General features: G+C 41.5%; 1 protein-coding gene across 1 annotated transcript in view; it reads left to right on the top strand.

The window, feature by feature from the left end:
* Positions 1-15,703, top strand: part of clstn2a (calsyntenin 2a) — a 111,048-nt gene that overhangs the window by 48,279 nt on the left and 47,066 nt on the right. Inside the window, exon 2 of the mRNA XM_035635326.2 lies at positions 6,069-6,191. Coding sequence (XP_035491219.2) covers positions 6,069-6,191 — 123 coding nt within the window. The remainder of the gene's footprint in view (positions 1-6,068; positions 6,192-15,703) is intronic.

Genomic DNA, 15,703 nt, shown 5'->3' with positions numbered 1-15,703 from the left:
GTACTGTACACTGCTCACTCCGCACTCCGTGGGCAAGCGTGTTTAAAGACCGTCGGAATCCAATGGCTGAACCCGATGATGTTCTCTATGAGAGATATACATTCTCTTCTGAGGGAGTTCTGTATATTTGCTAACCACTTGTACCGGACGTCCCTAATGCCACTCGCTAGGGTAACGCCCTCCATGTCCAACATTCTATCTTGCTTTGTGTTATTTTGCCACAGGACACTTTAGTATGTTTTCCATCGGTGATGCCGATCATCTGAGCATTAATATTGTAACCTAATCTCACTTATCTGCTGTATACGTTTGTGGTGTTCCCTGGACATTTAAGTGTTGTGAGGATGAAAGTAGTGTTTTGTGTGATCGCAGTTGATTTTGCAGTATAAAAATACTTGGTATAGTCTATTTTAAATATGCTCAATAGCAGGCCTGAACACAGAGCATATCTACTGAATTCCCAAGAGTGATTGACGCTATTGAGCGCACACATATCCCCATTAAAGCGCCACTCTTCATATCCCCTCAGAATCAACTAGCGCTCCTCCTCTTAGAAACTAACGGCGTTATCCAGAGTTAACAAAGACCAAAAATGCCGTCAGCAGACGAGATGTAAGATTTTTGGCCACGTTGATCATCTTTGCCGCCGTTCTGTAAATGTCTTGTCATCTGCATAGAGATTGTGCCGTCGCTTATGTCCCTCTCTGACTGCGAACAGTGACAAAGAGTTATGTTGCGGATATTTTACTTGCATACACATTTGCTCACGCTGTGCTAGAACTCCTATGGACAAGCTTAGATTTTGAGCTGCCATCAATTCATGTTAACAGTATGATATAATGAGATTCACTGTTCAGCACTGAAGCAATTATCCCCTCTTAACTGAGCTGAATGGCTCTGAATCTTCACTTTTAATTCTCTGACCGCTTTTCCTGTTACACTAACAGCATCATAAACACTCTCCCACATGGACACATCACTGTAACAGACAAGTCTAAGATGAGATGATTTGTTTTTTTACTTAGGAACCAACAAAAAAAAGATATTGTGTAATAATGTGATACCCGTCATGGTGTCGGTGTTTCTTGCTTTTTAAAAGTAGAGTGTCATCTTTTTGTGTGATTATTAAAAAGATTTTCTCTCAAGCTCTGAATCGCTAGAAAGTGTACATGCAGTTAATTGGTAATAATTGATTGCAAACCAGCTATACTGCTTCTGTCTCTGTTAATGAAGCATAGCAATGGAGTGGGAAAGACAAAGTAGACAGAGGCATTATCTCTGGGCTGCATTTTAGACACGAATTTTTATTATATAAAGACAACACCAAAAGCAATGACAATCGAGTAAAAATAGCATTTTGCAATTCCTGCACAATTGTTAAAACCTTATTTTTTAACGATCTAATCGGATAACCAGAACAAATCAGACCAGCGCTGTCTTTCATTTGAGAGGTGATAAATTAAACAAGGTCATAGCAAGCAAGAAATGGGCTTTTTTTATTTTTGTACAACCTTTTGTCCATGCGGGATGGTCTTGACAGAAGACGGAGAGAGGAAACCCAGGGTGCGTCAGTAAAAGGAAGTCAGACTCGAATCACGGGCGTTGTGATTACATTGTACAAAGTACGCAACCGTCATATTTTAACGACAAAAAAAGCTGCATTGAAAAGCAACAGTGATAACGCCAACTGTAGCTCAGTGCGATGCTTCTTTTCTCGTGTTATTTCCCGTTTCGTTTCGGCTGCTAATGAGACGGGGACTTTACTTTGAGGTGTGTGACAAAAGCTTTTCCTCTAGCGTCATTTATTTGGAAGCCTCTGCTCGAACTTTCTGTACATGAAAGGGTTGGAGCCTCCTTGGGTCAGTACTATTTATTCAACATTTGTGATCTCTGGCATGTATTGTATCTATTAGGAATTCAATTGAATATTTGAATAGGAAAATAAATTGAAGAATTGGTGAGGTCCTACTGGCAGCAGTGTGCTCTTCATAAAGGAACTGGTGGTAATTACCTCTCTCTCTTCTGCCCCTTGATTGCCCTATCTTTTTACCAACTCCCTTCCTCTATTATCTCCCCTCCCTCACCCCTCTCACCCTCCGGCCTCCAGTTCAGGTGCCTCTCATCTTCTCCTTCTCTTTTTAACTCTTATCTCTAGGTTAACCCCTTCATTTTGCCCTCTATTCACTCATCATGTCTTCTTACATTTCGCACTGCGTCCTTCTCCCTTCCCTCTGTCTCCACACTCTGCTCATACATTTCATCCATCTTTATGATCTACTTTTGTCCCTGGTGTTTAGTGGCACAAGGTGCAGAGTCGCACAAACTGTGCCAACAAGCCACCCATTTATGCAGCGCAGTAGCTTTCTGAGGATGATGTACAATTCCCCATCCATGTGCGTTGGTGCATATGCACGTACCTGTAGTGTGTCAGACTCTAAATGTAGTTTGTCTGAAGATCAGAGAGGTTTCCTTTATTATTACTTGTTGGTGTTATTATCCTTGTCTTGGTGCTCTGTTTTAGCGTAGTCCATGGAAGGATAATCCTATTCCACTGCAACATCCCTGTAATCAAATTAATTCTACAATAGATACGACATGACTTATATTGATCAATACATAACACGACAATACCAGTGGGGACCCAAATTAAATATAGCTTATTACCCGCCTGTGTCCCTACAGTAAAACGCTTTCATGTGCCTCTGTCACAGGCGACGACTCCAGATTTTTGACTTCAGTTCCAATGTGGCCGAGTTGACAATCCCCTGCAGTAATTCTATTTACTTGAAATCTTGTTTCTGTATTTCTTTGTTCATATTACTGTCATATCAGATTTGATCCAGTGCTATACTAGATCCACATTTAGACTCTTTCGCCCACTAAATGAATTTGTCCTCCATAACGCAGCATCTAATACTGTAATGGCTACAGATGTTCCTTAGGAAACAGCCATGAGACGCCATGCGTATTATAGCCAGTGACACTTGTAACCTTATTAGTGGAGGAGTCATCTTCAACAAAAAAGCTATATCATTAACCAGGGATGGCTATGTCTGCCACTCAGTCCACCATTTGGTCCAGACTGAAATATCTCAACAACTTTCAGATGGGTTGATATTGAGAATGAATCCTAATGACTTAATTGTGATCCCTTCAGTCTTATTGTTGCACCACAGTATTAGCAGATGAACATGGTAACTATAACACCTGCTTAACATCAGCCTGCTAGTCATTGTGAGCATGTGATTACTCTATTATGAAATTTGCACTCAGCCGTGTCTAAGGACAGCTTCGTGGAGTTGTTTGCTGTTTTAAGAAATGCACTGAAGTCCGGACATTTTCCTGAAATTTTTCCAGACGGGCTGTAGTCGAGAAAGCAAATGTCCGCACATGTGTGTGAGCCCATGAGAGAATACAACAGGAGAGTCTCACATCGAGCTCGTGGGCATGTTGATGACTGTTAACAGACCTGCTGCTCTAACCAGATGCCACAGAATGCTCTGGAAATGTACCTATTAACGTGAACACATCTGACGGGGGCAATCTCCTGCTGCGTTTTGTCGGACATTTTTCCAGAGTTCTCGTTTCATCTGGTGATCTTATGGAATCCTGCTGCACAGTATACATCGTAGCAGGGCTGCCTTTGTCTAGGCAGCTGCTTCAGCCAGAGTTTTCTATTTCTCTTTGATTATCCTTTTTTTTTTCATTGCTGCGGCTCAGTACCAATGTGTCAAGGATGAATACCTTAAACGCATCGCTAATGGCTTTACAGTACTACATGTCATGAAAGCCATTTTGGAAATAGCCCATTTCCATGCTTTGATGTGTGCTCCTTCCGCAAAAAACGGCTCTTATATTGGACTCTCTTTAAAAAGTCACAGCTCTGTGGCTTCAACCACCACCCAATTTGTTTGGGATAAATATAAGACCTTGAGCAAGAAATTGAAGCTGCCACCCATGAGTAAACTCCGCTGGCTGTGGGCTGCTGTCAGACTTACTGAAGACGTCTTAGGATGTAAATGAAATGCTGTGTGCATGATTGATAAATATGTATTTACACTGCAAGCAAGAATGAAGAATGACTTCAGCAATGCTCATTTTTATAGTCTGTTTTACAGTCACCTCAGCACCTCAGTCTAATATGCTTTTGGTTTTTGAAGAGTCCATTTCTAAGATTGTTTCAGTCCATTTCACGTCTGCTTCTGGGTGGAAATTAAATCCAGGGGAAGCTGTAGGTATTAGGAGGAAGCTGCACCGCGTCTACGACATGCGAGTGTGCTACTGTCCATCACTGCACAGATTTTCCATCATCGCTAAACAACATTTTTCAGATGTAAACATACTGAAACGCAACTCAAGCTCTGCTCGCCTCTCTCCACTTTCCAGCAGAGCAGAGTCATGCTGTGTGCTGCAGTGCTTTCTATCTCCTGCATGAGCATGAGATGAGACTCCTTGTGTGAATGATGTCCTCCCTTGTGATTCCCTTGCTCCCTGTAATTCACTCCCTACTCTGTCCCCGCATGGTAAAAGTCCCATCTAGAGAGTTCAGGGCGACATTATCAGTGAAAATAAGGTAAATGTGAATGAGAAGTGTAGAAGTAATTCTTCTTAAATATTGAGAGTTGCACGGTTACTCTGTGAAAGGACTTTCCTCAGTCCTTTCCTCATGTTATATCAGGTGAACAGAAGAGCTGGATTTACCGACCTCATGACAAGGTTGATCCCATTAGTCAAGTGTTAATCGTTCCCTCCTGAGCACAACAGCGTCTTACAATTAACTCTCTGCTGACAGTGAGCCGACTCTCATCCGACGACCTCACAACTTAAATCACATGGGCATCACCATCAATCCATTGATTATTAGATTGAAGATGATCATTTCCCACGGAAGTAAACTGGTGAAATATTCACCTTTTGTTAACTATATGAATAGAACAATATTGTGTTTTTTGTCATGAAGCCAATACAAATATCTACTATATCAATATCAATATCAACTACTTTTTCTAAAATGGTGGGCGAATTTTAAAATGATTGTTTTCTTTGTCCGACCTGATTTATTTTTTTTCACTGCAGTTTCTTTATTGTTTAAAAGAAGATGCTTCCTTCGTACTGGGCTCACACTCTTCTTTTTTTATCGTGACCTTGTTTTCACAACTCACAACACAGTTGGGGAGAAACTGGAATAGTAGGACAACACTCCTTGAATTTGTCCGAACATATGAAAGAAAAGTGTGTGACGAGGTTTTAGGAAGTTTGATCCATTTTAAATCACTGCCAGCTGGACATGTCATCTGCTCACTGGCATGAGACAAAACGTTTCCCTTCAGTGGACTGAAAGTTTAAGTTGACATCCCAGCTCCCTACCGAGAGTGACACTTACACGTGTGTGTGTGTGTGTGTGTGTGTGTGTGTGTGTGTGTGTGTGTGTGTGTGTGTGTGTGTGCGTGTGCGTGTGTGTGTGTGTGGTTTTTCCTGATCTTGTCCTGCTGTAAGAGAGGAAGGAAAAAGTTTAATTTGCAGTGTAATTCTGTGTGATCCGATCTGTGTTAATCTCAAGCTCAGCCTGCTGACCTCTCAGTCACATTCGTAGCATAGTGTTTAGATCTATTCATTTTGTGGGAGCAGAAACACTGAGGAAAGTAAAGAGAAAAAAAAGACAAGAATGCAAAGACACTAAAAAAAAGGGTCCTGGTGCTGGTGGGAGAGTAGAGATGTAGAGGGTCAAAAGTGGAGAACACAAGTTGAAAGTGGATTCTGTAGTGCAGGGTTAAGTGTAAACCCGCACAACAACCGCCAATATATTTTCCTCAGCGTTCCCTTAGTGCTCCTGTCGTCTATAAAAACTTTTTTTTTTACAAAGTGGAGGTTTCCTCCGCTTCCTCTGCTTTCTCATCGTCCGTCCTGTTATGACTCAGCACATTTTGATGTAGAGATGTACAGTACAAACAATCAAATGTGTGAATTACAGTGACAATCCTCACAATATTTCTGTAAACTGCACAAAGATAAAGGGAGATCATAACATTTATTGTATTGATCCTCTTCTTTTTCCTTCTCCTCCACAGTGAACAAGCACAAGCCGTGGATAGAGACATCTTACCACGGTGTGATCACGGAGAACATGGACACGGTGCTGCTGGACCCCCCTCTGGTGGCGCTGGACAAGGACGCCCCGGTTCCCTTTGCTGGTAGGAAACACCAGGATACTCAAGTATCCAAACACATTCCAAAAGTAGAGTTTGACACACATGGTATAAACACCATCTCAACCATTCATTGTCTCACACACGAATAGGGGCCAAGGTGAGGATGCTTTAGCACCGTGTGCAGGCAACTGTGGCAACGTAAAAAAGAAGAAGAAAAGAACAGTTGCTCCAACAGTTCCCTGTACCCACTATTTGTCAAGGAGACTGAATTCCATTAGTCCGCCTTAGGTGTAAAAGTAAATGGTAAATGTTTCTTCTCATCATCCAGAAATTGTTCCTTTGATTTTCCCCAAAATGGATTTGATATACATATTTAAAGTTTTTATAAAACTATTTGAAACAGTTTAAAGTGAAAATGTTGGAAGTGTGAGTTGGATGGGAGTGGAACGATTTGTTTTTTCAAGCATACCGAGGTTCATGAAAGTGCATTTATATTTCTACTTTATAATCGTGTGACGTTTGAGGTTCCCATTTAAGAGGCATCATTTTCCCTCCCCCTGACAGGGACCTGTTCATTCCGTCTGCTAATTGCAGCCATGTATCTTCCTTTCTCTTTTCCTCGTAGCTGAGCTGAAATGCCCCATTAAACCGACCAAAAGATTCCTCTCAAAAGGAATCTTTATTTTCTCCAAGGGCTGTCAGCTTTTGGTGATGTAAATATTAATTTCCTAGTCGACAAGCTTGTCCACAATATCACGCCGTCACCTAGCACACAAGAAGCTAGATGTTGTTTATTGTGCATCTCGGCTCCAGTTATTTTTAAGTCCACATTTACTCATTTCCATTCAGATTGTGCCATTTTGCTAAATCCAGCCTGAGCATCATGCTTCACAAATTCTTCTGAGAATCTTTATATAACACTTAGAAATGTGTGCATGTCCTATTGTACGTTGGAAACACTGGGTGGGGTGTTGATCTGGGAATGTCCCCGGCTCTTACAGTGGATTTATAGATGCTCTGCATTCACTGCAGATTGAGAACTGCCGAGAACTCGCTGTGGCTTTTTTGAGAAAAGGTTTTCACAGCCGCTAAAAATCCTGGTGCTTCATGAAAAACAACTCTTGGACAAGGCTTTATGGTTTCCATTAAACTGGGCGCTGGAAGTGTAGCGACGGCTCAGTCGCAGAACAGGTACAGTACACGTGTAATAATGTCAGTACGACATCATTATTTTCCCAATCTCCAGATAATTGTTTCATGAGCTGATTATGTTGTCTAACAAGAGCTGAAATCGGGCAGCTGCCATGCAGGTACTCCAACGCTGACGGTGACAGGAAGCGGAGAGACAATGGCTGTTATAATTTGACAAAGTATTCTGAGAGACTCAAAGGCAAACAAGGAGGCTTTTTGGCAGCAAATGCTTAACAGCTCATTATGGCAAAATGGCTCCTATTAATCCCAACGCTGACAACCATGGAAAACTCCGGTTCTTCGGCTGTATTAAATATTTTTGGTCCGTGTTTTTTCTGCTGATGCCACAGCCATACTATTGTCTTTCCCATTGTATGTGTGTTCTGTTCTGTAAATAATGGGTAAATAGAGCTGACCTCAAAGAGCGTGAAACAGCGTTGATTCATGTTAAAGGCTCTTTTTTTGGTCTGCTCTCCACCTCAGGGCTTCTGTACCTCCCCAGCTGTGTCCATGCTGTAACGTGTCCCCCAAATACTATGGCATATGCAGATGCACTGTTTAGGAAGATTTTATGATTCCTTTTGAGGGGTGCGGGAAGATTTTGTTATCTAAAATATGACAAAGAAATAACAAATTGTGCGAAAAATAGCATCTTTATTCATCAGATGCAGATTCAAAAGATCTCCTCACAGACACTGTTCCTCTGTAATCCAGTAGTACTGACTAACAGTTACAGTAATTTACAGCACATATCTTATCCTTAGTTACCAAAGCTGTGACGCAGTGACGGCTTAATAACACCAGAATGAGCAGGCGGACTGAAGAGGAAATTACTTTTGATTGCTTTTCTCCACCATTAACACATTGTTTGTTGACTTGAAGGTCAAGCCTTGTGCAATATCGCCGGAGAAGAAAAGGCAGAGAGAGAGAGAGAATGTGTGTGTGTGTGTGCGCACACATTGGCTGCTGACTGGTGATATTTCATTTTGAATGTTTTTCAGTGAATGTGGTCTAACGACTGAAACCCATACAATAGCTACCAAGGAGACTGGGGGAAAAAAATGGCCATCAAAAGAGAAGTCCTGCCCCAATTTGTCTCCCTTCGTTTGTCTGCTGCTACAGCTCCCTTACACCTTTCCTAACTGTTCCCTCAAATATTCATCTCTCTGTGCCTCACCGTGTGCCTCTCTCTCTCTCTCTCTCTCTCTCTCTCTCTCTCTCTCTCTCTCTCTCTGTCCCTCTCTCTCTCTCTCTCTCTCCAGCCACTAACACATTCCCTCTTTCTCATTCCAACTATTCCTTCTCCCCTTCACCATCTCGACACTTTGCTCCCAGCAAACCCATACACAGGCAGTCACATATGCATTACCAACACGCTCATCAATCGTGGTTTTGTTTTACTGCAGAGAAGGAGTAGGCCGTCCTTGTGGCTCCACATTAATTGCATTGAGGGAACACGGACCAAGATTGTTAAGTACTCGCCTGTTTTCTCCTCGCTTGTCCTTTTTTCCCCGCTTTTATCCTTTAGTCCCTCTCCCTTCCACTGGCCTTACATCTCTAGTGCTTCGCCTCATACCTTCCCTCATTTTCACATCTTATGCTCACTTCACCTTTTTATCTATATCTTCTTTTCTGTTTTTCTTCCCGTCTCTCATTCCGTCTGTTCTCCAGTGGCAACACATTTCACTTTGATGTAAACTACCCACGGTGGGCCAAATCTCAGCATTACACGCTGAGACAGGCATCCTGGAGATTCATTGTTATTACCGCATGCCATGATGTCTATTTCCCCCCCCCCCCCCCCAGTCCCCACCCAACACCTCCTTTAGAGCAAAGGTGTGGGTCGAGGAGTATTTGCTGATCGAGCGTTCTCAATCAAATTAGCATGAAGAATAGTGGCAGTGGACTCTAGTGTGCTGCAAGGCAGGCAGGCAGTTTCATTTGTCTATTCTCTATCTCAAGGCCACAGTCAACATGCATGGATTCTCCCCATTCATCGTGGCACCAGTTTAATGTATTGTGGTACATCGTTTCCTCCGCTGAACTCACACGGGGTGAAGGAACTAAAGTACCAGGAGAACTGGAGGAAAGTGAAGGACGGATGGCTGTGAGAAAAATAATGAAAGAGACGGATGGATGATGAAAAGGAGAGAGGGTCGTCATCAGCGGATGCTGCCAACATTTGATTATTCTCATTGTTTAGACAACTGTAGTGATTAGAATATAAGTGTATTTTTGTGTAGTGTAGCTGGAACACCGATGCAGGAAGAGGAAGAGCCTTCGGGTTCAAAGATTTTTGGCTGTAGCTCTCTCTTGTACATCAATGAACTTCCTTGGGTCAGCACTGTAGTGTGGTAAATTTCACACAGTTTTTTCCAACCTCTGATTTATGTCCCTTCATGAAATACGCGGCCCCCTTAATGTGTTTGAATGGGGCCCATCAATGCGATGAATTTCCAAAAAAACCCCCCTGCGTTAATCAAATCAGAGTTTGATTAAAGTATGTCTCGTTTTTTTTATTTTTTAATATTTTAAGTTTAACAACATCAGTTTGGTTGAGAGTTATTTTAAATTTTATCTATGAAATTTTATCCACCCATTACTTTGACTTCATATACACGTCTTAATGGACCACAGTTGACGGACAGTTGATTCAATCCTTGCAGTTGTGTTGGAACAATCACATCATTTGTTGTTTGCTGCAACGAAGACACAAACAGGAAGTGGTTGAAGACTTTCCAGTGCTTTCTCCGCTCATCGTTAAACCTGCCAGCTGGATAGACTACTGTAGTTCTCATCAATGCCTAATGCTCTTTTGCTTACAGCTGTATTGTCTTCTTTACTTTGTACAGAAACAATGCTGACATGACAATAGCAGCTTTTGATGTCGACATGTGTATCGCTCCAAAATATTTTCCATCTGCTCAGAAACAGCAGGATATCATACACTTACGATGTAACAAGAGAGACAGGATGTTAAGACGGAAATGGAAAAGGGCGCTGAATAAATTTGAGAAACGGAAAGAATGATTGTTTCAAAGTGAATGTTTTCTTTTACCACATGGCTATAGATGGCTGTGTTGTGTCTTCACACAATACCAGGAGTCAGTTTCACTTTGCCAAAGCCCTCATCTACCTACAGTGACTACTTGAGAGGGGGGGAAAGTGACAAAAGCAGAAGTGCTAATTAAACTGTACGATCCAACAAAGCAAGAGCTGTGACTCACTTCAAAGGTGATGAGGCAGAAGAGGAAGCGGGACGGGGAGCGGGGGGGAGACAAAAATATGTTAGTAAAAGGGAGGTGGGGAGAGAGGAAGAGATGAAAGGGGGAAACAAAGGTGGATCCGGGAAATGGGGATATGAAGCGTATGTGTGTTAGAGAGACAGGGAGAGACGGCGAGTGGGAGTGGAAAGAGACGACGTGATGGATCATCAAAGGATGTGGAAGGGACAGTCTGATCAAACCACACAGGTGTCTGACCATCAACCCTGGGGAGAGGATGAACATATCACTCTCCCTCTCTCTCTCTCTCTCTCTCTCTCTCTCTCTCTCTCTCTCCTTCACCTTGTCTTCTTTGCCTTTGTGTTGCTTTTAAATTTCTGCAGTGGGTGCTTAGTTGTGAGGTAATACTGAGGCAAGTCTGCACCATGAAACAGATGCAGAACATCAAAGATTCGGTATGCTGTTTAGAGGACTGACACCTGCCTACAGAACAGATTTCTCTCTCTCTGCAGCAAACAGAATAATTTGGCCCAGCATGAGAATCATAGGAAGATACAATTTACAAGTATCTTGTCAGTTAATCTTTACCCCTAAACAAAGTGGTAACATCACATTGTCAATATTTTATTGAAGATCCACTATCCACTAGAGTTTTGGCATCTTTCAGCTTGTTGTTTTAGTTTTTATTTCTCAAAACTGGACAGTTTTGCTTGCATTGCTCTCTTTCAGTCTTCCTCTTTAGCTGTCTTCATACATGCAATGGAAAATGGCAGGAAATTGTGTCACAGCAACACAGAAAAGCTGTGTTTTTTTGTTTAGTCATCAACACGTCCACTCGCTCGCTGTGAATTCTCTGATTTTCCTGCGATTCCTGTGATTCTCACATACAGTAGGCTCACGCTGACATTTTCTGGAAATTTTAATAGGGGGCCGGCGGGCCGGGCGTAAAATGTACAAGGCAACATTTCCGAACATTTAAGTTCTCACATACAGCCCCTCTGGAAAATTTCAGAAATGTCCAGAAATAATTGGTATAGTCACTACTTGCTGGGATCTCTAATTTGGTATAATATTACATCATGAAACAATATGTTTCATTCTTCTTCTCCTGTGTGTCTGTGTAAATACTTCCTGCAATGCTGTAGACAAAAATATAGAGTTGTTAACAAAAGGATACTACACTTTCAAAACGTATGCAGAGCCCAGGCACTGAGTCCACTGAGGCTGTGGCGTTGTAGCACAGTTTTGTCTATGCAAGGATTTGTCCTCATACTGTATCTCATTCTTTTTTTCCGTACAAAGCAGGAGACTGGCTCTCAGTGAACTGTCAGAGTGTGCGTATTGATATCTCCTCCTCGCCTTAGGACATTAGGTTCCATGCTACGCCTCCACACCCATCATTCTGTGTTTGCTCCCAGAAGGACAGACACATTCCCCTTTTTTTTTGTCCCTTTCAATACTTTCAATCCCCTTTTTTCTGGTTTTCCCCACCCTCATTCTTCTTCTCTCTCTCTTTCCCCCACTCCTGCCTCATCACTGAATATCCTCATTTAACCTCCTCCACACAGTCGTATTTTCTGTGCCTGAGATGATGACATCCTTTTGTTACAAATCAGAGCAATATCATGTTTGTCACATTTTGTCGATCCTGCTTTCACTTGACCTTGTATCTGACCTGTTTGTCTGCCCCCATGTGTGTTAGCTGGGCAGTTATTTTTCCTGCTGGGTCTGAAGTTCATACAGGAGGAGCTTTGAAAATAAGCAATAAAGTCCACATATGGAGGAGATCTTGGATCATGAATGTAGATATGTATTATTGTTATGCAGCAACCAAGATCCTTAAATGTTTTGCTTTCACTAATTATGGAGAGTGGTTACATAATGTTATGAAAAGTGGAAGAAGAAAAGAAGGAAATTGAAGAGACAGTTTCTACTCATGTTATGGTTTTGTCTCAACAAAACACCTGCTATTTGTCCTGCAGGAGATGGTGAATGTTTTATCCATCGATAGTCCACAGGCAACAATCCATTGCACTCCCCTTTGGAACCCATCAACACTGTGTGTTATTTAGGGTTTTTAATTATTCAGTTTATTGTTTCAGACAGATTTGACAAGGCGATTTACAACAGAGGAAGGATTTCTATCCAGAAGAAGTTCACACCCTTTATCTATTTACTATTAAAGATACCTTTAGTCATCCAAACACCATTTCAGAACCCGAGGACACTGTCAGAAACCATCTGCATCTAATGCACAAATGGTTAATAGAGAAAATGAGTCATTCTCCAGTTTCTTAAAAGATACACGAATAATGTGGAGTGTCACATTTTCTACGGAGCTGCAACAAACATGAAACTCTTATGTGATGGGGATCACAGTGTCTCTCCGCTATTGAGGGAAGCTAATTGGATCCATATAAGATGGTCTGGGTAATTACATGTCCAGTAATGCTCCACTGGAGCTCTGTCCCAATGCATTGTCAAGTTGCTCATAGCGTCAAACAACCTCTATTGGTTTTCTGAAGGACCCAGTCCCTTCATACTCAATAAGGAGCATATCAATAACCAGTTATAGCAACTTATGGCAATTTTACCTGTAACGTCAAAATGTACGTCAGCGAATGGTGCTATCTGGCATTTTTCGTTATCACACTTCACTCACTTGGGCCAACTTGTTGAGCGATACAATACATTGAACAATATTGCCTCTTTTATTTCATGTTTTTTTCTTCTCCATACATAAATCATCAGCTGGGCAGGATAGTGATGTTTTGCCTGTGACTTGTAGCCTTAGTTTTGATATTTTAGCCTGATATTATGTACCTAGCCTTCAAGTGCATATTCAAGATCTGTCTTTTACAAACACACATGCACAGTATTTTCAACCAATGCATGGAGCTAACTTTAGTTTAATTGGTTTGGCTACAGCTGATAAAATCTGCCTCAGTTGTTATTTTAACAGGCAAAATGAACAGTTGGTGGCTGCAAGTGAGAGGCTGCTTTTGTCTGAAATCAAGGACCCTTTGTTTCAAAAATTAGAAACTCGGGTCATTAATCTGCCACAGTTTTCATTGAAAAGTTATTGTGCATAAAGCTTGACAGCCATAGTACTAACTAAGGAGGACAGTGTTGAGCAAACTCAATTGTTTTGAAATAGCTCTGTAGGCTCTAGAAGTATTATGAAATGTGTAAAAGTAACGGTACCAACACTAGTTAGTTAGTTGATACTAGGGATGTGAATAGATCTGATGTCTGAAAGCGTAGGAGATGCACCGTGGCGGGGACGTTCAAAACCGTTCGCGTGGCAGCACTTTGGGTTCCCCCGGAAATGATAATCGGCAACAGAGACACAAACGACATGTAAGCACTGTAAGAAAATGTTGCCATATGCTGCGGCTAACACGAGCACTATGCAGCGACACTTACAGAACCAACACAGCTCTCTACTAAAATCAACCACGCCTGTGAAGGAAACGTTGAGCGGCCAGACGATGCTGACAAATGCCTCTGCACCTCATCTTCCATGGTCCAAACGCTAGAGCACATGATGATTCATACTCAGGAAAGTAGAACTGAAGTGACAATAACATTCATTACGCGTTAATTGGTAAAACGTTTCAAAATGCACCTGCACTGTTTTGCATTTTGTGACTTTCAGTCAAATGAAAGGCCAGCCATATATTTCGTCGTTGAAGTTTTCAGAAAAAATTGAGGTTAAAATATCGTCTCGTCTCTTGAGGTAAGTGTCTTGTCACACCCCTAATTTTTTTCTCGTCATCAGGGAAGACGGTGCAAACCTGTTCACTTTGTTTTTGGTTGCGGGAGACAGACAGGAGGTTGAATGAAGAGCGGTGCTGAAAAGTGCCGCAATCTCTTTTGTCAAAAATCATGGCTAAAAGAACTGGCTCTTCAAGGATAGAGCACTGACCCAAGGTCCTGATGTGAGCTGAAATTACCTAATGAAATGTGCAGTGAATGGCAACTGAAACTAATCCAGTAATTCTCTGTGTTCTCTGGCTCTCCCTTTCTCTCTCTGACAGCGTTGTGACAGGGCTTCAGTTTCCTGACAGGCTAATTAGACAGCAATTTGCATATCCTCTTCGCTCCATTTGCCTTGTTCATGTGAGCATAAAATAAGATGATTTTGGCTTTTGGACCTGTGTATGACATCAGAGTCAGCCAGGCTAACTTTATCCTCCATCACCCAAAACCCTTGTATCTCGCACACTCCATACCATCTCTCTTTTACTGTTAACATAGACCTCTGTTGTGCTATCACCTTTGTCTCATCCCTTCTATCGTCTCCCATTATTTTCATCATCCAAATTAGAGAAGGAAAATAAGAGGATATATATATATATATATATATATGTGTGTGTGTGTGTGTGTGTGTGTGTGTAAAACAAACCAAGATGATGTATGTACACATTTTATAGGGATGGGCTATGGTTTGAAAAGAGCAAATATTTACTGAACATTTCTCTTAAAGATGTTATACATTTGAGAAAAGCATGTTCATTTCCTATATACATAGATATATATAAAGCCATTGTTGATATTCTCTCCCAGTAATTTTAGCGTTCGGACAAGGCGATGTTTGAAGCCAGTGTAATGAATGTTCTTGACTTAGTTCCACTTCACTTGTATCTCTATAAGATAGATGTTCATTATAAAGTTACATTGAGTTCACAAATTTTATTTCTAAAGTTTAATTTAAGCCAACTCCACTGACCGATTCAAACTGGCACAGTAATGTTATCAAAAGTTCATTGTTAGAAAAAGCTGAGCAATTTCATGGTGACACAGAAACACTGAGTGCTTTTTTCCCCCCTGTATTGTGTTGTGAAATTAAATCGACCTCATTGTGAATCATGTTTCTTATTTATTCACTTCATCTATCATGTTCCCCATCCAGCTCAGACTATACTTATAAAATAATTAAACACCGAATATGCTTGGATGAGTGCCGCACATTTGCACTTGACTCTTACAACTGTACAACGGTTATATTTACACGTAATTAACAAGACACCCTCTGAAAAATAGAAAACAAGCCCGCAGGTCGTTTGTGCGAGCAGCTGAATGACCCGTAGTTATGTTTTATTATTAGGCGACCTTTAACTACTAATCATGATGGCA

Source organism: Scophthalmus maximus, chromosome 5 (assembly GCF_022379125.1).
Source record: "Scophthalmus maximus strain ysfricsl-2021 chromosome 5, ASM2237912v1, whole genome shotgun sequence".
Lineage (NCBI taxonomy): Eukaryota > Metazoa > Chordata > Actinopteri > Pleuronectiformes > Scophthalmidae > Scophthalmus > Scophthalmus maximus.
The sequence above is the reverse complement of the archived record's forward strand: the minus strand, read 5'-3'. Positions and strand labels throughout refer to the sequence as shown.